This window comes from Cornus florida, unplaced genomic scaffold, assembly GCF_030987335.1.
Source record: "Cornus florida cultivar Cherokee Brave unplaced genomic scaffold, ASM3098733v1 CherokeeBrave_3.0.0_Hap2_Chr11, whole genome shotgun sequence".
NCBI classification, from domain to species: domain Eukaryota; kingdom Viridiplantae; phylum Streptophyta; class Magnoliopsida; order Cornales; family Cornaceae; genus Cornus; species Cornus florida.
Genome location: NW_026775581.1, coordinates 96491279 through 96515124, shown reverse-complemented (window position 1 = coordinate 96515124; position 23846 = coordinate 96491279). Strand labels below are relative to the sequence as shown.

Below are 23846 nucleotides of genomic sequence, written 5' to 3'. Positions count from 1 at the left end.
GCAGAGGCTCAGTTTTTTTTTTTTTTTTTTTTTTTTTTTTTTTTAATTTAATATACTGACATACATACAAGTGGCATGTCTAAAAAGGCTTGTAGAGTGAAAAAGATCAGCATAGGCAGGCGATATTAATGTTACAATTAATATACAAAATGTCCTCTTTTCAATTGAGTTTCTGCTATTGAAGCAAGTTGATTCTACAACAGTGTTGGCGGATTCTAATATCTAACCAACCATCAAAACCTCCTGCTTCTGTTTTCTCAATCGTACATCCCTTCCTGCTCCCAGACGTCGACCAGAAAATCCACCATTTCCTGTTCATTCCAAATAAATGAGCAGAACATGTCATCAAACAATGAGATCGAAAGAGTCAAAACCAATATCTTGCAGGTGCAAAACTTACACAAAGGGGTACAGGCTGGGAAAATGGCTTGCTGCTCCCAAGCAAACCCTCATAGGTTGCATTCCAACTGCAAAGCCAGAAATTTTTTACCTTGGAAACACCATCAGTGTTTGACTGAACACAGTAGGAATGCAGAAGAAAAAAAAAAAAAAACTACCCGAACGCCTCTCATGTTAACAATAAATTGTGGAAGCCTTGTGAGTTCCAATTCACAGTATGTCATATCGAAAAAAAAATTTAGAATTATAAAAATATATTTAAAGATGACTACCCAAAGATTGAAACAAAATTTTATAGGAGTCCAAACTCCAAACAAATAGATCAAAATAATTCCATTTAAAAAAATCAAATGGACTGACAAAAAAATAGGCTATAAATTTTACGGTAACTGCATAGACACCACTGAGAATATTTTTTTTCTATCCAACTCCCAGAACTAATTTTTTGGCAAAATAAACCCCTAATCAATTCAAATTTTGGCAAATAGTCCTCTTGCCATCATACTAACAATATAAAAACTAACGGAATTTAGTCACGTGCATTGCACAAGACTAATATGACTATTATACCCTTTAAATCCATAGAAACCCAACCCATCAACCATTTCTTGACCTAAAAGTGGAACAGCTTTACCGAAGAAAATACTATTTCTGACTTGGGCATGCCCATGGAGTCATTTCTGAGCCTAAGTTAGAGACACCTAGCCCTTGATATTTCTTGATCATACAGATCTTCTCAATTCTATACCATGACTACCTTGTAAGGAAACTATCAGAACTGATCCTCACAATGGCCACATCACAACTTCAACATCCACAATAACCACTCCCAATCATAGCCACCAAAATCACCCGACACCGTAACTTAGCATGTGTGTGTGTGCATAGACTCTTCAAAAGCATTTGAAGTAACCATGTCAGAACACAATTCTAAGACACAGGTATGAGATATGTATCTGGCACTTTTGGAAAAAAACATATCCACTAATTCAGCTTTTAATTTATTTTTATCACATCATTGCTTCAAAATGAGTAAAATTCCTATATTGGAAACTATGTTAGTTATTTATATAAAGAAATTATTTTACTCTAGAAAATAATATAAATATTTAGTAGTGTCCATCTGTTTAGGAATTTGACCCATCACACTCAACATGCGTACTCAAACATAGATACATATATCCTACTATATATGGACAAAACCCATAGTGGATTAGATGAAGACATCTCACTTGTGAAGTAAATCTATGATGTTCAGGGCTTCCAATTTTCAGGAAAGCTTGAAATTTGTCAAGTTAATCTGATCAAGAATTTATGCAGTCTTACGACTATAACGATGTCCTATACTTCAGATCGATATATATGTGTATATATGAGGTTTATTAATGGAGGAGAAGAATATGCATAAAGACTGGATTATTCTTAAATGAGCAAGTCATGGCTGGGCAGATTTTCATTTTCAGAATCACATAAACTTGCCATTAATTTATTGGATGTGCATATTGTAAAATAGAAATTAGCAAAACATCGACATTTAAAAATTGCATATTTTCGTAATTTCATGTTTCTATTAATGGTAACCTAACTTCATGTCCTTAAGTACATTCAGGGGTCCATCTGAAAAAACGTAACAGTTTAGGAGGGTTTTTTGCAGTTTACCCTAAATTTTAGTCTTCTGTTCCCCAAGCCTAACCCACTCCAGTTTCTTCACAAATTTGATTGAACATATGAGAAGAAAAACTCTTTTTCAACTTAAGACATCCTCCCATGCCCCAAACCAGAATGTGTCAAATCAAGTATCACGCAGGTCACTTTGATGATTGTAATTCTATTATTATAATTTACGCCTCGATGATGTTGTGACCGGTAGATTTGCATATTTGATTTATAGATGGATAGTGAGTGGTTATGCTGGAACATGTCCAGATCATGGGCAATTTTCACTTTGACCAATTCAAAACTATCAAAGCAACTCACCTTATCTTAGGTTCACGAAGCTGTTGTGCCCGATTCTCAGGCCTTTTATTTCCTACCCACTGCTGCCTAGTTTGGTTCCACAAAAGAAGACCTGCAATCAAAACATTCAAAATAAGCTAAAGATATAAAGGAAGAAGAACGAAAGTGGTAACATTTCACAGCAGGTCAGAAGACAAGGTTTGTCCTCTGCCTTTGGTCTCTAACCCCTAATGTGTCTACTGTCTATTTTTGCACAACCAAATGTAAAACAGTAACAACCAGAAACAGAGTTCAACTCGTAGTTTATGCAATATTATGAAAAATTGATGACGCCAATCATTTCTTCCCCCTTCAAACCAAGTTTCTTTCACTCCACTCCACAACCGGAAGGGGGAAGGGAAAAAAAAAAAAAGAACGATCTAATTTTTGTCTATGTTACATGGACTCTGAAAAAGTCTTCACATGTAGATAATCAAACCGAATTGGTTTCATGCGTCTAACATATATCTCATTCCTATACCCAGGTTATGATGTGGTGATACAGGTCATTAAGAAGGATAGAAGAGTCCATGTAATACAGCACAAGGTTAAATCACATGCACTGTGTACCACCTTATTGTTTAAATGTTTGGCATGAGGGAGGAAATGACATATACTTAAGAAATGGAAGGAATTTTCTGTGTATTTGTTTGGTTGAGGAGGAAAGTGGCATTAAATGATTAATATTCTCTTACAAGTTAAATGAAGATTTCTTTTTTAGTGCAAAAACATAGAAATGGAGGGGACGCACTTTCCCTTTTCCATCCCTCTTCCTCATACCAGCATGCATTAGTCAATGTCCAAAGAAGATCCAGCAGTCAAAAATGATAATGATTATTAAGAAATTGAATAAATTTGACCACCTGCTAAATTTTATTGGAGTCCATCAACCCCCACCCCAACAAAAGAAAATAAAGCCCAAACAAAAAGCACAGAAACAGCTCCAAAATAAACAGAAAGGTAGTCATTAGAAAGAAACATTCTCCTCTTAAAAAGTACCAGATGGGTTCCTATAGAGACCCCTCCAACTGAAAGTCACTAACTGCTTTAAGCTTCTATGTACACAATCAGTCAGATACATGGACATTCTAAACGCCTAGTAAGGTCAGTAAACATACAAGAATAAAAAAGAACTTACCGTTATTTACAAATTCAGAAGGCATCTTCACACTGTTAGCACCATGCAGATCAATAGTCTGGTTCTGGTTTGAAGTGCTGATTGACGAAATGCTTCCCCGTGACTGAACTGCACTGTTGTCCATTTCACATGTGCTGGTCGTCCAAAAGTCGTCTGATGTGCCAGGTTTTGACACTGTCCGGCCTTGAAGCTTAAGTCCTTTTTTTTGAAACTTTTGTCCTTTCAATGGCTCATCAATTGAGGTAATCAATTTGGGCTTGGTATGGCAACCACTGCTCTGTTACAAATATCTAGTTCTGTAAGGAATCATGTGTGACCAAATAACTGATGGTGTTGCAACTAGATACAAAATAATCAATTCCCACAGAATCACACAATTCAAGCAATCACCTTCTGAAACCAGAGAGAGAAACAAAGGACAAGGATTTCAAAACCTTTCAAATGGGGACTTACAAGACAACCTATTTAATAAGAAAAGAAGAAGAAATTTTGTGATAACTGATAACTACGTGGATGCGACATCTGAAGGGTCAGCAGCAAGAAGAAGGAAACATGTAAGAATCAGCATAAACATGTTACAGTGTGAAAGATGGCTGCGGAGACTACTTTGCAGAGGACAGATGTTAAAGAATAATCAATTAAGAAGAAAAAAATGTAATGAAGGAAAATGGTTTGTATGAGCGAGAGAGAGGAAGGGGTGTTATTTCATAACTTGCAAGTTTAAGAAGCCACCTTTCAAGAAGAAAAGATCTTGTAGGATTCCCACAAAGGGATAAACTGCCAACAGCAGCCTCGCATTGAGGATCAACATAAAGCCATTATTACTTTGATCCAGAGCGGATGACTTATGAGGCATATTCAGGAATACACCCCGCATTATTTGTCTTTTATGGATGACACGGCCTTAATTCACAAAAGTAGAATAATTATTGATTTTTCAACTTTTTAAGGTACTACTACAGAGGAAGTTAATAAATCTGAGCATTTTAAAATAAGGAGTATAACGTATAGAGCACTAAAAAGAAAAGGGAAAAAAAAAAAAAAATTGAAAGAAGAAAATGCAAAGAATGTGTCATGTCTTGGCAAATTCCTACGCAAATCGTGGGCTGTAACATGTCAAAGTGTCTTGAGTCGTTGGGTTATAACAGTTGAAAATATTGGAGATAAAGATTTGTGAAAATCATGGCGTGATATTCGGATCCTCAGTCACATACTTAGGGCAAAGGTAAATTGACCTTAGAAACCCTAAAGTGATCTAGATTTGATCTTGAGAGACTCAAAATTATTTCCTAAGTATGTTTCTCAAAAATAAGCTTTGACATTGAGAGATTCTGAAAAGTTTTAAAAGTCAAGTTTTATTAGAAACAGAACAACTCGATTGATGGGTCGATCAATCGAAGGCTGCCCAGTAAGCCTCAACTGATGGATGGATGGATCGAATGATTTTCCAGAAAATTGTTATAGAATCCAGTGTGTCTCGTTCAATCGATGGAACTCCAGAAGGTGTCAGTCAGCCGAACCCTTCAGACATATAGTTTTGGAACTCTCTCTAATCAGACTTTTAGAAGATTCAATCTACCTTATAGCATGGGTCTCCTTTGGGATCCGCATAAAGTGATGATCATTTTCGAGAAAATGCTGTAATGAGCGCAGGCTTAGGCTCTTTTCTATATTGACTATAAATACCAAGTTATAATCAGTCTAGAGCGAGACTTATGAGTCTCTATGTGAGAGAAGAGAGAATCTACAATTTTAGAGAGACCAATCCTTGTTATGTCAATCTAGGATGTCCATAGCTTAATTGGTGTATGTAAATGAGAAAGATCAACTAGAAGGTGTTCAGAAAAGTCAACACAAGTAAACCGATCAAGAGTAGACGTGTTGAACAATTCATGGAGAAACAGAGTTCGTGAGAAGCAAGTCTGTTGACGAATCAGCAAAAGGATCAGGGGTGATCTTACATAAGTCTTGAGTTGGGAGTTACTAAGGGATTCGTGGAATTTGAGTCCTGTAGCTTAAACTGTAACCTCTTTTTCTTATAGTAGATTGTTCATGGCCAGAATAGGTCTTGTGGTTTTTTCTGTTTAGGGTTTAGGGCTTAGATTTGTAAAAATTTGGTGTTTCTACTCTCTTTATAAACTCTTGTATTTGTTAGATTCTGTGAATGTTAGATAATTGGTAAATTGAATAAGCCATAAATAGCAGGAAAATTAAAAGGGATTTAAATTTCAAATTAATATTGACAAGACCTATTTACCCCCTCTCTAGGTCTAGTTATGACCGTACACTCTGAAATATTAGAGCGTTGGATAATAGTCACTACACTTTCAGGAAATAGAATATACTGACACTAGGAAACAAGCATAAGCATCCATTAACATCAATGATCAGTAGAGAAGGCACAACTATAGAGGTGATAACTCAAAGAATTAAAGCGAGATAATAAAAAAGGAAAAGTGAAAGAATAAGTATGAAGTTAATCAAAGGAAATTTAATAAGATCAGTACATGGATTTTATTCCATAACTTGCAAAAATTTAAAAAGTATAAATATGAATAGCAATATTCATATATGAATCAAGATAAAGAGTCAACTCATTCAAAAAAAAAAAAAAAAAAAAGGGATCCCAAGTAGTTCTCACAAAAACTAACAGGTGCATATGTTAGTGACACCAATATCCCCCCAGATTTTAGAGATGCACCTAACTACTAGACATTCACACAAGGTGATCTGCTGCTCAAAGTAGATCGCTTCTTGTTTTAGTTCCACTTATGGTCACTGTGAACGTCCACCCAAAATCAAGAAGAAAATTGGCAAGTGGAACTATTAACTGCTTAGGTACACCCCCAGGAAAATATGTATGAGATAAATTAAATTGTTATATGACGTAATAGAAATCAAAGATTATTTAGGGCAAGAATTATAGTTGGATGATCTTAGGCAACCTGACTTCCTAAGTCCTAAAATATGTAGTCAACCTATGCATTCCATCTGTTATCAGACCTAAGCATTTCATCTTTTGTCAGCAACCTAAGTATCATATCTGTTGCTAAACATCTTTTTTATGTAATTCTTCAAAATTTTAGGAAGAAAAATACCAGCATTTTAGATGCCTAGGTAACTTGGACTTTGTATAACAGATTTTCCTTCAATTCATAATGAAGTTCTGTATGGGCCATTGCTTTGCGCACTAGTATAGTGCTCAGCCTGTCAAGCAGGAGAAAATGAATTCGGATCCTAAGAGCAATCACTCTGTGTTCAGTCAATCCCTACCATTACCTTAGTTAATTGAGACCACACCGGATAATGACCCATTCCTAATGAAGTAATAAAAAGTAACCTTCATTCATACTACTATTTATTAATCCCGGAAATTATCATCATATATGGACGTAAATGTGCAAATAAATTCTTTCTAAATGATAAACAATTTTTTTAAATGCTATTATTGTGTTGGAATTGATAATACCAGCTATCAAAGCCAAGGTTTCAAACATTTTTCAACATTTTCCAAATACTCTTCATCAAACACCTATGGTCAGACAAACAAATTAAGCTAAACCCAGAAGATAAATTACTCACTTAATCATCACTTAACTCAACAAATGGCATTTACACTGCCAATTCCAATGACATTGAAATTTTCATTATTTATGACCTGAAAAAACAAAATCCACTCAACAGATACACAATCAACAATTTCGTATAAAAATCTAGATACCAGAACAGTGTGGCGCATAAATTCAAAAACCATCAATCTTTACCCCGCCAAATAAAAAAAGGGCTAATCCAAATCAGAAGAAGCTCACTCGCAAGTTACATATCCACAAATATATTTCCAAATCGATCCAAGATGAACATTAATTATCAATGTTGCCAAAATGATAAATGGATACATGTCTACAATCAAATTGATAATATACTTACCCCATCGATGCGGCTATGTGAACGAACCAAGCTGTAATAGATCTGATATCTAACAGTGCTCTCGCGAGAAACATCGAATCCAGGAAGGAAAGATCATAGAGCCCTGTGATTCATTTATGCAATAATCAAACTCAGACCGAGACGTATACAGATATATATATATAAATGCATCTGATATTTATACAATCATATATATGTAGAGAGAGAGAGAGGGACCTGAGAGCCTCCGCCATTGCTTTCGATCTCCTTCCTGAAATCGATCGCCTTCCGAACTTGAATACCTTTGCCTTTTTCTTTTTGTAATTAATGAGCAGAAGTGAAAAATTATATATATTGGGAATTTTAGAGACTGCTAGTATATTTATTTACTATTTTTTAACAATATTAAAATAAATTAAATTAAATTAAACAATTATTCTGTAAAAATCCTCTAACACTCCACAAATAATATTAAAATGTGTTTACAATCTACTATTGAATCTCGATGTTAATTTTTCTTCAAATATTATTCTTTTGATGTTGATCAAATAGAAATAGAAACTAAAGTAATAAAATGGAGTACAAATGTTAAATTACAAAGAAAAAGGCAACAAAAATATACAAGCGAATGCTTGTAAATAATTGTACTAAATTTTTCTTTTTACATTATAAAAATAATAAAGATAAATATTAACATTCACAAAGGAAATTTAACCATTAGGCTAACAACTTGATTAAGCATCTTATTACTTTCTCTCTCAAACACTTATTACTTTTTTCTGTTCTAAAATAAGTGTTCATTTTTACGGGTCACAGTGTTTTTATTTCAAGAAAGAAGGAATAACTTATTTTGCATTCTTAAATTTTTAAATAATAATTAAATTCTAAATTTTGGAGATAACAAAATCATATTGAACTTGCAAATGATAATTAAGTTGCGAAAAACGCAAAACAATTGAAATGTTTTGTGTTCAACATTTCACTTTATGTTTATTTATATTTTGAAAATAACTAAATATTTAAAATAATAAAATAATAATAATCTCATTTTCAATTGTAATTGTAGACATAGAAAAGGATGAATCTGGACTTCAAATGGTGTAAAAATGCCCTCAGTTATGGTAAGTTGGGATTCTCTAGGAAGCCCCTTCTTACTCCATTTCTTCTTTGAATTTTCCTCGTCCTCACTCTCTCCTCCCGCCTCTTGCATTCCAAAATTTACTTAAAAATGTCTGCAGATTACACATAGATGGAGAGATTTCTATGTTCATTGCATTTAGTCTGGTCAACTTAGTTAGGCTTGAAATTAAAAGGGGGTTTTACCGTTGAGACTCGGGTGCATGCATGCCATGTTGAGAGTACAATTTATATTTTTTTATAGATGTATTCGGTTGCATGGAATTGGAGACTTAAAATTGAATTTTGTAAAATTTGAAAAAAAAAAAGAAGTCTAAAAAAATTGAATCAATATTTTTTCAAATTTTACTAATTCTACTTCCAATGTTCAAATTTCAAGCCGCAGAACACATCTTATAAGATTTCTTAATACATTGAATGAGAGAATGCCAAATCTGTGTGCTACACAATTGGAGTTGTCCTTTGTTTATTGATACATTAACTTCTCTTTTTAATTTATCTTAAACTTAAATTTGTATGTATCTACACATACTTGTAAAGTATAAAGTGCAAGAGTGATCATTGATATTACAAAAGATTGAAGAAACTAAGCCTTTTATTATATTGTCCATTTTTCTCTATATTAGTTGTTCACTATTCTATTTTAGGGTGTTCTAAATTAATTTTTTTCATTTAACAAATTAATTCAAAAAACTATTAATTTTTTTATAATTATCCGTTGAGTTTTCAAATATTTCCTAACTTAATAATATACACCGTTAAACTTAGAAGGACAATGTGAAAATTAAAAAAAGGGAACAATTGATATTACAAAAGATTGTAGAAATTAAAAAGGATGATAAGGAAGCAGAAGAGTGGCGTGTGATGTAGAAGAGGGAAGAATGTGGAGGTTCTGGATGGTTGACGAAGACTGTGGTGGGGAGGGATACTAGAAGGTTGTTCGGTCTTTAAATTTTTATTTAACAAAGTGGCTAGACTTGGAACATTTGCTGTGTTGCCATATCAGCAATAGGCTTAAATTCGGTCAAACTTTTTCGGCGCATGCATCACTGATCTTACCCAAAAAAAAAAAAAAAAAATTTGAGAAAATAAATAAATTTGTAAGTCATCAATTTTATAAGCTGAGAGAACAAAAATCAAGTAATATATATTTTTAAAAATTTTATGGTTAATTTGTGGTCTTTTATTTGTGAGTGACAGTTTTTCAAAAGAAATATTCTTTTTGAAATAGAGAGTATAAAATTGGAGCCACATAATAATTGTCACCAACTCTTTTATTTTTTTTCTCTCAACTATAACCCTCGACTGAAATTCGGGCCTGCACAGGTGAGTTCCGGTGCCGGTCAAAAAAACTTATAAAATTTTTTTTTTCTTTATAATTTGGTATTTCATATATTTTCTTTCTATCCTGATAAAATCTATTCTGAGTGAGTAAGGCCTGTTTGATACACTTTTTATTTTTTATATTTTTGTTTTTGTTAAGATAATGGACAGTTGTTTTATACAGTGTTAAAACATTTCGTGAATAGTAACTAAAAATCAAAACATTATTTTTTATGTTTTTATTTATGTTAAGATAATGGACAGTTGTTTTATACAGTGTTAAAACATTTCCTGATAGTGACCAAAAATCAAAACATCAATTTAGTAATATATATTGTAGTGATGAAAAGTAATAAATAAATTTTTTTTTTATGAAAAACTTTTAAATGATATTTTTAAACTAATTATTATATTTTTTGAACTTGTAATATTTTTTAACAAAATAAATTTTAATATTTTTTATTTCAAAAAATCTTATGACAAATGGACATGCTACCAAACATACTTCTTATTACTATTTAAATCAGACTGCAACAAAAGAATGGCTTAAAACAAAACACGCCTAAGAGCGTGCTAGCGAGAATAGACAAATAAGCTTCAAGTTCCAGTATTTAGAATCCATGGTCCCTTTCCCTTCAAATTTGTTTCAGCCCAAACAAATTACAAAACCCAAACCTTGGATTGATCAATAAGAGCACTCCATCCTTGGTACACGATCTCTGAGAATTCCATTGTACAAAGCCACCCGATTCCCCGGTATTCCGTGGATTTCAGGATTTTCCGTCCACCAACTTCTTTTTGACTTCCTCTTCTTCTCTTTCCTCAACTCCTCACCATCCTTCACGCTATCAGCAAATTGAACTCTCTTCTTCTTTCTCTCCCTTCTCTTTTCATCTATGTTTTAAACCAAACAAACAAAACAAATCAATATTATCCTCATCCAAAACTTAAAAAAAGTAACAAATACACATTCATTCAAATGGCATAGCAGAATCTCAACTCTATAACAATGAGGTTGAGGCACGTGTGGTTCAGTTTTTTTAAAATTTTTTGAAAATTTAAAATTATAAAAAATTAATTTTGTTAATAGTTTCAGTTTTCTGAAAATTCCATTAAAAAGAAATTATTTTAAAATAATTATTTTTTTATAGTTCTCTAGAAATAATTGAATGATAAAGCAAGGAAAGGTGACCTTTTACCTGAAGATAAGCAAGAACGTAGAATTTGCTTTGTGGGATGATGGGGATGAATTAGTTGATTACCGGAGGAAATTTGTGTAGGTGGGAAATTTTTTTCCCTCCGGAGCAGGGCGAGGAAGATTGCGGCGCCGGAGACGGCTATGGCTGTTGCTAAGAACACACCATGTGAGCTCAGAATAGAATACATATAGTAGTATATATTATATATAATTGGTTTCAATTCACAAGAAAGATCGAACGCATAAACTGTATAGTAGTATATACTATATTTATTGTATGACAGGTCCACGCGAGCATGTAGACTATGTAGTGTGTGTGTGTGTGTTGTAGGAGAATAGTTACCTGATACAAAAAAGAAAAAAAGAATTGTAATGTGAGGACTATATTGATAGGCTTAAGAATCTGGAGGAGTGAGTTTGCCTTTTTGAATGAAAGAAAGAAGTAGTAGCTGGTGCTTTCTTGGTGTTCGGTTCGGTTTGGACTATACAAATGAGCCAATGCTTCACGTCTCCTTTTATCCTAAAGGGCTTGTATTTTGGATCAATTTTATTTGGTTTTCTTAGAAAAAGTTTCTCATGGAATTAAAAAGATGTTTTGAATAATTATTTGGTTGATTATTTTTTGACAATTGAGTTATAAATAAGACTTGATTTTAAATAATAATCTACTAAAATTCTCAAAATATTTTTTTTTTTCTAATTTCAAATTGATTGAAATTTTTGTTATTTTGAGAATTAAACCAAAAGGACTTAGCAGTTTTTCTCACTCCACCTTTTAAAAATATATATATATAATTTTGCCTTTAAATAACAATAATAGTTAACCTAATTATTTCAACCAGAATAATTCCTAAGACTAACAATATTTTAGCCGAGTATACAAAGCTGCACTTTGCGTACTCGCCGACTCCACTTGAGTATATTTATCAATTTAGTTGAAATATTTTGACAATAGGAGAAGATAAATGCACTTCACTTTTTATAAAAATTTAATTGAACAACATTATGCATGTAGTCCTTATCAAATTGACTCTGGATATAAATCAGAGGTTCGAACCTTCTACTAAATTTGAAATAATTAACCTAACAATTAACTTTTAGCCGTGTCCGACCCGTGTCGTGGCCACATCACCCTAAAGAGTGTTCATGCTTCCTAGGAAAAAGCTTTCTATATTATGAATAGCGAGTTACTAAAAAGTCTACAAATAAAATAAAGACGTTACTAAAATGTCGCCCAAAGAGATTAGTTAAGACTAGCATAATTCAACAAGTAACAAAAACATTTCAATAACAAGAAGTGGGATGAGTGACTAGAATACGGAGCATCAAAATCACACAAAAGCAATAACCCAACCGTTTGTAAAACCTAGTATGAACAAATATGCAGAAAATTATAACATCTCTGCAGATTATGCCACAACATAGTTTATTATCCTTACTAGGAACCACTGGTCCTGTAAAATGAGGAGAGGATAAGTTAAAAGAGTTCGCTATGTTTTTCAAGTAGAGGGTTCCCCGCTTAGGTAGTAAGGATAGGAGGAAGGTAATCCGATTTAGCACCAAGAATGCGTGCTTTGGTGTCGGGGAAGAACTCAAATCCCGGCAGCTCTGTGACGTTGCCCTCACTGGCAACCGCAATGGGGTAGCGGAGCAAGTGACCAGGCAGGTCGTGTTCAAGTTTCTCACTTGAGAAGATATCCCAATATTTGTCAGCGATTTGATTCACCTTCCCGACACATTCAGTGCTTTCTGGGCAGTCGAAGGTGTCATCAAGCATTCCAAGGTGCTCATACCATAAGGCCATCCGGAAACCATGAACCTGACCTCGCGCTGGCTGTCTGATTGCCAAATGATATGGTTGGTAGGCTCCCATGGCTATCTCTGAATCCCTGGTACCATCCATGGATCTCTGATTGATGTTGGCAGATCCAATTATAATGTATTCATCGTCAACTGTAAAAGAAATGGGTTAACTTCACAATCCGACTTAAATTTTTTGTTCTTGCACATGTTCATTAATGTGCAAGAACATTAAATAATGATATTTTTGAACTCAAATGATATTCAATATCTACGACATGGAGTTCTATGTTAATAAAATTTCAACACATTTTGATTGGATTTCGAGTCATTTTATAAGTTTTGGTGCAGACAAAAGATTCGTGTTAATTTAAAATTAGCAGAGACTTCTGAAGATTTTGTATCTTGAATAGCAGTAAATTTCCACAAGGCAATGCAACTTAACTATAAAAATGTAATGCTGCCACTTACCTATCATCATCTTGGCATGAACATAGATCATGAAGCGCCGGGCCTCCTGGGCTCGCATATAATCTGTATCGGCATCTGGCTTTTCTGAAGGTTCATATTCTCCGCTCTTCTTGACCTCCCGATTACCAAGGCAGAAAAATGTTAAATAGTTCCTTGGATCCTCCTCAATTCCCTTAGCTTGGAGAGCCTGAACAATATCTTTATACATCATCTCCATTGTCCTCTTCTGCCAATCTAATATTGCCTGAACTGATCCACTCTCTGGAATTCCCTCTGGCCACATTGGAACCACAATATAGACAGTGAACCTCTCCCCAGCCTCAATCTTACTACAAATCTTTAATGAAAGTTCCTTTGGAATTAGATGCAAAGCACCAACATCCTCGATCTTAATATCATCCGAATACCAGCCAAAGGAGCTTCCGAGAAAATACTGATTTTCAATATATATAAAATGCTTCGCTCGTCGAATAGCATGGATATAAGCATCCTGAATGCTTCGGTCAATGATATTATCCTTCCCACTGACGAGACCAGCTCTGGCCGCATCTTCAGGCGTGTCAGGGAAGCCAAACGCAGCCCCCCCATCAATGGATCTGAACAACTGAACATTCCATGTCTCATGGTCATCAGGGTACATTACTGGAGATGGGGCAATAATAATACTTTCAAGCTCTCTCAGCGAAACAAGTACATCCTTCCCACCTTGCTTTTTCCATCTCTGCTCAAAATTAAACAAAACATCCCAAGCAATGGGACCTTCAAGCCGGGAATGAATGTCATGCCAAGGCTCCCTGGGTCCACCTTTCGTGATTGAAGTACCAGGGAAGTTTGGCTGATGGAAATCATCATGGTGCGCGGTGTCCAATGTCCTGAAAAGGGAATGGAATGGGGAATCATATCTTCCGTCGCAAAGATCAATACCCCCAACAAAACTCACAATCCTCCTCCTCTGTGATCCTCCGCTAGGCATCTCACTGTCCACCACCACAATCTTCTGGTGGTGAGTGAACATGGTAGAGATTTGTAAATCCTGAACTATGCTTCCACCATCATCGGGATTACGAGGGCACAAGACACAGTGCACATCAGTACCTCTGAAATAGTCTTCAGTGTGTTCGTCATGGGTGGCCATCAACCCATCCTCCTTGAATACATCCACAGAAGTTCTGTCATCCCAAACAAGCATACAAACCCTCACCCCTTCACTTGCCTTCTTCTTAAGCAGCTCCCCAAGCGTGATGTCTCCTCCTGGCTTTGGCCTCCGGGAGTCCCTTATCAAGCTGATTTCAGTATATACAGACCAGCCAGTAATGTAAATCAAGTGCTTTGCATTAGTGAGTGCATCAAAGACATCTTCCCAGCATCTCTGGGGCTCATAATACTTGCCTCCAGAAAGAGGGATTTTTGGGATAAATCCGTCAGGCACATGAGCATCTTGGTACAAAGAAACCCTGCATCCTTGTCTCTGTGTGAAAAATGTGTAAGGAACTCCGGGAAACTTGGCGCCTCTAATTCCACGAGCCCATTGACGATCTCGAGCGACATCAAAAAATTGTAGTTTCACATGGATCTTGGAACCTTCATGTATAGGATTTTTGTGCTCATCCAAAATCTCAACCCATCTATCTGTCTCTTCCCCATCTAGGAGTTCTTCAACTGGTACGTAAGCTCTTCCAATTAAAGTTGCCCCAATTGGATTATCATCTTTGACAGTAAATATAACATTTGCAGCTGTATGGGCACAATAAATATGAAAAGACTCATACCACCTGGGGCTGTTGGGTTCATTTTCTATAATTCTGGTCCGCCCAACCCTAGCCTTTTCTAGATCGATAGTTGCATAGATTTTGGGAGTCCCTTTGCCTATGCCAACGGTCTCCTCAATGTTCGCCATAAGCTATTGGAAGAATTCACCAATGAGAACGCAAAAGAAGGAAGAAAAATGCAGATAAACCATTAATTAACGGTAAATTCAAATTCAACAAAGGAAGAATCTATTGTGTTATGAAACAATCTCTTAAAAAAAAAACCTTCAAAGAATGAGCATGGAAAATATTATATATAATAATGAGCTGCTAAGAGTGATAGAACCATGGAAAGCTTTCATTAACAATGCGAAAATATCCATTTTCACAATTTAAGTACTCCATTGATAAGATAGAAGAAAATGTTACATATCCTTGTCGCTGTCCTTAGTTTATAAACTACCACATGCCTTACAAGAATATCACCAAAGCCTTCAATTTTACCCTTTCTACAAAAATTGGGGGATTTTCAGTATAACTTGAAGTATCTGTGAAACGAAACATTAAATGCACTGGAAGCCAGATCTCTAGTATAAATTTTTAACGGAACTGAAAATTGAAAATCCATATATGGAACAAGTAAATTGAAGGACGGACTGAATTTCATATTAGTTCAATTACATTTAAGGATAAAAAAAATAAGCCATTGATCCAATCATCTAAATAGTGATTGTTCATAAACAAAAGCTCAACCCATACCTTATATAAATTTTCAGCTTTGAAAGACATTAGAGAATGTTAAAGTGTATAAAACTTTTCAACCATCATGCAGCACAAAATGAAGCCAATCCAATTTTCAGACGGGCTTCGGCAGCCCCTTTTCCATATATATATATATATTTTTACATTGGATTGGACCTCAATTGGGGTAGGGGTTGGCAGAGGATTCGGAAACCCCAAGTCCAACACGATCTGACCTACATTTTAATTAACCCAAGACCAACTCAAGTCTAACTGAGCAATCCTAGTCTAATCTAAGCAAATTGAGTATAATCAGACCAACCTGAACCAAACCCAAGTTCAGAAAACATGACCGAGTTGGGCTTTGGTTGCGCTTGATGGACTAAAAGTTGGATTGGCTAAGGCCTGGTTTGATGGTTTTTGTACCTTGAGTTGGGCTCACATTTAGCCCCAACTCGCCCGATCTGGACAAACAGCATCGCTGTCTGCAGTTGTCTGACGTACAAAACAATAAATAAAAAAAATCACTTGCAAAGTTACTTCATAAATCCATATTCCTCAAAACATTTTACTCTGCTTTTCAACATCATTGATTCAGCAACCTTGGTTGGTATGCTGTTTATTCATGATTTATGTTGGAACTTGGAAGACTAGCAAAAAGATCTAGATATGAAAAATGATCTAGATATGTATTGATTTAAGGGAGAGAGAGAGAGGTTTATAAGAAAAGCGAAAATTCCAGTAAGATTTTAAAATATTAGATACATATTAGTATCAATATCATTGGACGACAATTAGAAGCTAATCGAGTTCATTTAATCCTGGACACGAGGTCTCCATAAATAAATGTAACTAGAGTAGCAAAAATCACAAATTTTAAGCAAACAAGAACCGTGGTGAAGCAATAGAACCACACTCTTCAAACACAGTAACATTTTGCACCAGTCTAACTTTGCATTTACATTATCTTTCACATCTTTATTCTATTAAGTAAACTTTTAATAGCTTGTAAAATAATAGAATCAGCAGAACAATTTCTTTATTTTCTTTTGTTGGTTATATCATTACAATATTAAAACTAAACTGAACAGGAGAAAAGCCTCAAGTTCTCTGTTCTAGCAGCACATTAACACAATAGTTGGGATATAAGCACAATTCCAAATAAAATTTCATAGGGCATATAAAAACCCATATTTAGATTTACCATACAATCACAAAATCCTCCTTCCCCATCATTTGCGGGAAATTAAGAAAATTTAAATAAACAGACATATACAAATACATGAGAATTATTCATGAAATAGTAAAACAACAATAGGAATGTTTAGTGTTTGGGACGAGATGGAGATTCTTCTGTCAGGAAACATTTTACGTAAATGGAAAATAGCTGTGCTATGGGGGGAGGTTTTTTGTTTTTTTTTTTTTTTTTTTGGGGGGGGGGGGGGGGTAGGGGGGAGTGGCGTCTATAATGAGGTGTTGAGCAGCCTAACGAGTCCCACATTGGTTGGTGAAGAAGGAAATCCGGGACTTATATGGGGCAAGTGTCACTCCACCTAATGGGTTAATCTTTTGTGTTGGATACTCCCAACCCAACAACTGGTATCAGAGCTAGGTCCCAGGGAGCTCCATGTCGACTCAGGAATCCCTTGGCCGACGCGAGGCTCCCACATCTGCTGGTGAAGAAGGAAATCTGGGACTTACATCGGCCAAGGAACACTCCACCTAATGGGCTAACCTTTTGGGTTGGATACTCCCAACGGTCCCAACCCCACATGAGGGGTTTACGTCTGGGTTACCGTGATTTTTGACCTCCCTACAATATTTATATTACAACATTATGTTTACCAGTTAAACAAATTGCTATAAATAACAGCAGATTTTGAGCACTGCATGGGCATGAGCCGCATGAATATCTTGTAGATTAGGCAAAATAAATAAATTATATATGCAAAAGAGAACCACTAGATCCATTTTAAATCATATGGGACCCAAATAAATAGATATCCTTTTTCTTTCTTGAAAATATAATTTAAGGGGAAGGCGATATCTTGATATCCAAAATATAGGTACTAGATACTGTAATCTGAAAAATATAAAAGTAAGATAATATATGTTATTGATAATACTGAATTTCATATAAAAATTAAAATGCACCTGTTGAATGTAATCATACTATTAAAACATCTATGATAAATAAAGAGAAAAAGGGGCAATTTCAATTATTGAAATAAACCATGCATATATATTTTTTTTGATAGATATACACCATGCATATTAAGACACGTATGAAATACAAAATTGCAGGATAAAAGGGGTTGGAGATGAAGACATTCAGACCCTTCTGGTTTCGACGTAAAATATTTTTCGAAAAGGATGTTTGGCACTAAAACATTTTCCAGTGTTTGGTTGATAGTAAATACACAATCTTTTAGGAAAACAAAAATAGCTTAAAAACCAAAACAAAAACAAAAGGTTTTCCGTAAGTCATTTTAATTACACTAAAAAATATGCCAACCAATAGTCCTGTCAATTGACATTAGCATATATACACATTAAAAACAAACATGTATATATACACCTATACACACACAAATATATTTACAAATCCATCTAAAAGTTATATGTAAGTGTGTGTGTGTGTGTGTGTGTATTTGTGTACGGATTTTTCTACATACTCAAATACATGCTTATATATCAATATATGTAAACTAATATAGAATGTTTATATTTGCAACTAAATATGTGCTTACATAGATGTTTATAACTTTATAATGCATTTTCTAAGATTCGGTAACTTATTTTTAGAACTTCAACCAAACACTAGAAAATATGAAGAAAAATGATGTTACATCGAAACAAACAGAGCCTCAATGATTGAACTCTCTAGAACAAGGGTGGAATTTAGAGGAGTGTAAATTGTCATGCCACAAGAAATTCACTCATATATTAAATTGCATTATGACACAATTGAGATCTCACACGGGTATCATTCATGCCACCCACTAACTTTTAGGGTATGTCCAGATGCACTTTGTATGACATGGATCCTATATCAAAAGATGAAAAACAGAATCCCAAAGAATTACATTTGGTAAAAGGCTGATATTCTAAACCGATAGTAAATGTCCCAAAAAAGTAGTAATCACAAAAGGGGGTAAATAGAAAAAGAAGAGGCACTGAGGGGAAGAAACAGTAATGAAGATAAGAACACCATCAAAAGTTGCTTTCGGAAACAGTAATGAAGATAAGAACACCATAAAACGGGCATTACACTTAAAAATTAAGAGGACCATAATGGTCTATTTTCATTTCATACATATGCTAGCAGACACGCTGCAATAGTACAATATACCTTCCTGAAGATACCCGGCTTACCACCTCCACCACCGTGCAGATGATCCACTTCATAGATCGTTACATGGAGTGTCCCGTGAAGCAGAATTTGAGCCATTTTTCACCTGCATAAGAAACATATACACTGAATTTGCTACTTTCGAGTATAAAACACAAGAATTAACACACAGATCCATACAAATATGTGTATATATTAAATAACCAATATATATGAACTTAAATTGTTGAGAAAATGAGAGAGACGCGTAGAAGAAGACAAACAGTGACAAGTGGATAAAATTAAACCACTAAAAACCTTTGAATCGAGTAAAATATATGGATCGAGTTATCCTAATGGAGCCGATCTGAGTTCATGGACGTATCATCTACACTATAATCTGAAGAGAGAGAGTTGAGAGATCATTTGGTGAAGTAAGAGATGTAGATGTAGAAACTAACTCTTGATTGAGAGATCTGAACTCCAAAATGAGAGATATTGAAGATGGCCAACACAGTCTGCAGATCCGATCTTTGCTGTAGAGAGAAAAGTGTGAAATGAGATATGAAAGCAATCCGCGAAAACAGTATTTAAAGATGGATAGGCATTGGATCTCCGCAAGACTAAAATTTACTTTATATACCCATTATTATATACATACCCTTCAACTATGCATGTTTTCTATATTATCCCTTTATTAAAGATCATACATTAATAAATAAATAAATAAATAATCAAACAACTGCGTCACGATCGTGGACATCAACAATACAAACAAGAAGGAAAAAAAAAAGAAAGTTGGTGGGCATTTCTCGAAACGGAGTTTTAGGCGACGGGCCTAAATTGACTTACATGAATATCATATGGTGTTCAGCCATTAAAAAATGCACTCTCTTGTAAAACGGTGACAAATCTTAGAATTTCTAAAAGTTGTAATTCTGCTTTAAAGTATAATATTTAATATTTTTAAATAACATAATAATTAATCAAAGAATGTAACATAGTGATGTTTTCTTAGTTTTTAAATTAGTGAATTAACATTCAAATAACACATAGACAAGTGAGTATCTAGGGCTGTTTAGTTTGTAATTTTTAAACAGTTTTTATTTAAAGATAAAAATAAATAAAAAATTTTGTACAAAAATTTTGCTTTGTTTAATTTTTTGAAAACGTATTGCTTGGTTTAATTTTTTGAAGACGTAATTATAAAATATTTATTTTTATGAAATTATAAAAGATAATTATCTGAAAACAATTTTTTAATTTTTCAACTCTTGAGAATTATTTTTAAAATTACAAACCAAATATGCCTTAAAAATAAATATAATAATCTTTATAGGTCTTATAAGAATTTGAAGAATTTAGGGGAATATTACAAATAACCCAAAATAGGAGGGGTTTTCAGAAACGTCATAGTTATTGAAAAAGGACATTTTGATGATTCACAAGGGAGGGGGGACCAAATCACATATCCCCACATCCATACCAATAATTCCACAATGTGTCCCTTTGTTTTTTTTCTTTCCATAATGTAAAAATACCCTGTTTCGCAACACACATTGTTAAACTGTTTCGGAGATTTCATTAGCATCATTCTGTAAATCAGGTTGCCAGAACTTATTATAAAGGAGTAATAGAAACCATACGCGTTGCAGTGGAATATTACTTAATCGATAACCATCTGTCACTGGGTAAGTGGTCCACGTTGCACTTCCTCTTTCATGTAATGGTAAAGTCCAATAATCCAGTTTGGACTTTATTTTTCCGGTTGTATTGCAACACGTAGTGAAATGTGCTCACGTGGCGATATGTTATTGGGTGTACCGAGATTAATTCTAACGTGGAGTTAAAGTTGATAAGTTAGACGGCGATATCCAACCGGATTTACTCGTCCATTAGAGTGGGACCCACCGGCTTCAAAGCCCGTGCTGTCGGCCAACTGTGCACGTGATACGTGTTCCTCTAATCCACACGGACCACACTCGTCTTTTTTTTTTTTCTTTATTTATTACGGTTTTTTTTTTTTTTTTGTTTGGGTAAGTCTCTCTCTTTCCTTTTTGTCTCTTGCTCTTACGCGTTTTTATTATGAGTATAATATGAGACAATAAGACTTCTTGGTCACTTCTGCAAATTTTTAGATGGTTAAGGTCAGTATAATCTTTGAATCATTAGAGGAGGTATGTGCAATTTTTTCAGGCGTTTTTTTTATTCTCTCGGACTTTTTTCTAACGTGTAATTACAGAGTATGTTTATTTGTTTTACTATTTTATCTATTATTATATTATATTTGATGCGCAAGAATATAATGGAATGAAATATTTACTCTAATAATTTTTTTATTTAGCATGTAATTTGAAGTGAAAGGGACATTTTATTAAAATGAAAATTCATTCTACAACTAAATCTATGGAATAATCATTCCATTTTCAAATAATTTTTTTAAAAAATCAACTTCCCAAAAAACTCTCATATTTCAAGTTCAAAAACTATCATTACCTTCTACCACAACCAACTCTGCCTTTCACCACCACCACCAACTTCCACCACTACCACCACTACCGCTGTCACCAACTTTCACTACTACCCACAGCTTTCCACCACTGCCACCGCCATTGTATTTCATCACCACTGCCGCCATCACCTTTCACCACTGCCACCTACACCACTATCTCCTTCACATTGTCGTTGCCTTCCAACACCACCACTTACTCTACTACAGCTTTCCACCACTAGCACTGCCTCCATTTATTTTTAAAAAATTATAAAATAATGTGATTTTGTTAATTTAATTTATTTGTTACTAAAAGAGATATTTTGGAGAATTCAATTTGAAATTTATTTCATTCTGGATTTTAAATTAGTCTATCCAAACGCTAGAACGTTATTTTCAGTTCATTATTACACATTTCATATTTACAATAAAATAATATAATGGATCATATTCTCATTCCATTTTCACTTACATTCCATTCATGCACACCAAATGCAGCATTAAGTTCTTCTAACTCACATTGATATATCAAAATTTATTGTTTTTCAAATTAATTATACTTTATAAGAAAGTTTTGCATTTGAAAATTCTCCAAAATAATCAAAAAAAAAAAAAAACCAACAAGAAAACTTTTAATGTTAGAGAATAAAAATTAATTTCCCTATTTGAATTACATAAGTAATAAATTTAACATATGCATAGAACCTCAAAATTTTGTTGCAGATTTAATAGAAAGATTTTCCTTACTCCTCAACTTTGAATTGTGCGTCAACGGTTAGATTGATTATAAATGAAATGGTAAGATAACATATTTTCCCAAATTAGACCGAGCAATAGTGGAAGTGTGAAAGATATAAATTTTAAGTTTTATAAAGTGGGAGTGAGAGGGTAAGAACTTGTACGCTCTTATTTTTCAATATTGTAATTTTTAAAAATATTTTTCTTATGAAGTTTGATTTTTTTTTTTTTTTCTTGCCTGCCGTATTTATATTGTGTTGGATTGTATGGAGTTAGTGTATTCAAAATTGAAGAAAAAATAGCTCAAACTTAAAACATATCTCCATCTTTAATTTCAAAACACTAATATAACTAAACAAAGCAAAAGAGGTATATTAGAGATTTTCATTCAGTACATCAAAGGATATGCTTTGGAATAATTACTTATATTAAAACTTTGCAGGTAGGAAAAAGCTTATGAAAAATATTTCGTCCCATTGCCATCCAATCCGTAACCCTACTGCCATTGTAAGTTTTATGCAATAAATAATATTATATAGATTGAATCTATGAATTTAAGCAACTGTGACAACTCTATCCATTTCATTCATTTATTCAAAAAATTTCATCTTCAGTCTTAAACAAAGATTTCATAAAGATAATTTGAATAGCTGTCACAATTGATTGTGGGACAAGTTGATTTATTAAGGGTGGGCCAGTGCAACCGTAATTGAGTGCTACCATAATTGAGTATAGGACTTTTGAGAGGGTTCAATCAACTACTGCAAATTTTATTTTCGAAAGGTTATAAAGTACTGAAATTTTGTGTAAAGGCTTGCATAACTTCGACTTCTTTGGGAGCCGCATGTAAATTACACATGGCATGATGACACGTGGCTTCCAAGCACTTCTTTAATGGAGTATAATAATATTTGATCCATTTAATTAATTAATCTGTTGCGGGTTGTAGGTGATTTACTCATCTGAGTCGCACGTAAACAATATGCTCTTGTGCGTGAATAACATGTACGGCTGAAACGAGCCGACCCAGAAAATATATCCTCATACTTAATTCAGGGAGAGTTACCATAAGCAAGGCAAATAAACTATTTGAATTGAGTGTGTGAATTTGTTTTATTAATTTTTTATAAAAAGTTTAATTTATTAAAAAGATTTTGAAAAAAACTCAAATAATTTTTGATAGGAAATGACTCGAGCATGTGAAATGAGCACCATTTTAATTTATGAAGTAAATCATGAAATTCAAACTAATGGTCCATTCAGATTAATTATAAAATCAAAGATTAATTATTAAATTTAGATTTCAAAATTTTAAGATAAGTTATATTAGAGGTATGAGATATATATTAAATTATAATTATTGTGCAAGTTAAATTTTTATTGGCAAAAAATCTAATTAACTTTTATTATCTTCTTTTAAATTTCATATA

The 23846-nt window shown here is 33.9% G+C and overlaps 3 protein-coding genes across 4 annotated transcripts; all 3 read right to left on the bottom strand.

Moving 5' to 3' along the window:
* Window positions 1-89: 89 nt before the first annotated feature.
* LOC132283014 (uncharacterized) lies at window positions 90-7797 on the bottom strand. The gene is made up of 6 exons (XM_059784883.1): window positions 7676-7797; window positions 7460-7562; window positions 3533-3804; window positions 2377-2467; window positions 401-467; window positions 90-311 (listed from the first exon to the last, which is right to left on the bottom strand). The coding sequence occupies exons 2-6, from the start codon at window positions 7531-7533 to the stop codon at window positions 258-260; spliced, it is 558 nt and encodes a 185-aa protein (XP_059640866.1). The 5' UTR covers window positions 7534-7562; window positions 7676-7797; the 3' UTR covers window positions 90-257.
* A 2531-nt stretch (window positions 7798-10328) lies between these two features.
* LOC132287210 (uncharacterized) lies at window positions 10329-12203 on the bottom strand. Its single transcript, XM_059789749.1, has 2 exons — window positions 11098-12203; window positions 10329-10792 (listed from the first exon to the last, which is right to left on the bottom strand). Exons 1-2 carry the CDS (start codon window positions 11282-11284, stop codon window positions 10584-10586), a joined length of 396 nt encoding a protein of 131 aa, XP_059645732.1. The 5' UTR covers window positions 11285-12203; the 3' UTR covers window positions 10329-10583.
* A 155-nt stretch (window positions 12204-12358) lies between these two features.
* Window positions 12359-19806, bottom strand: LOC132287208 (phospholipase D alpha 1). 2 transcript variants are annotated; one of them, XM_059789747.1, is made up of 4 exons: window positions 19649-19806; window positions 19209-19314; window positions 13368-15267; window positions 12359-13049 (listed from the first exon to the last, which is right to left on the bottom strand). In XM_059789747.1, exons 2-4 carry the CDS (start codon window positions 19305-19307, stop codon window positions 12616-12618), a joined length of 2433 nt encoding a protein of 810 aa, XP_059645730.1. In that variant the 5' UTR covers window positions 19308-19314; window positions 19649-19806; the 3' UTR covers window positions 12359-12615. The 2 variants fall into 2 exon arrangements, with proteins under 2 accessions (XP_059645730.1, XP_059645731.1); XM_059789748.1 differs by lacking the exon at window positions 19649-19806 and adding an exon at window positions 19506-19642.
* Between the last annotated feature and the right edge of the window lie 4040 nt (window positions 19807-23846).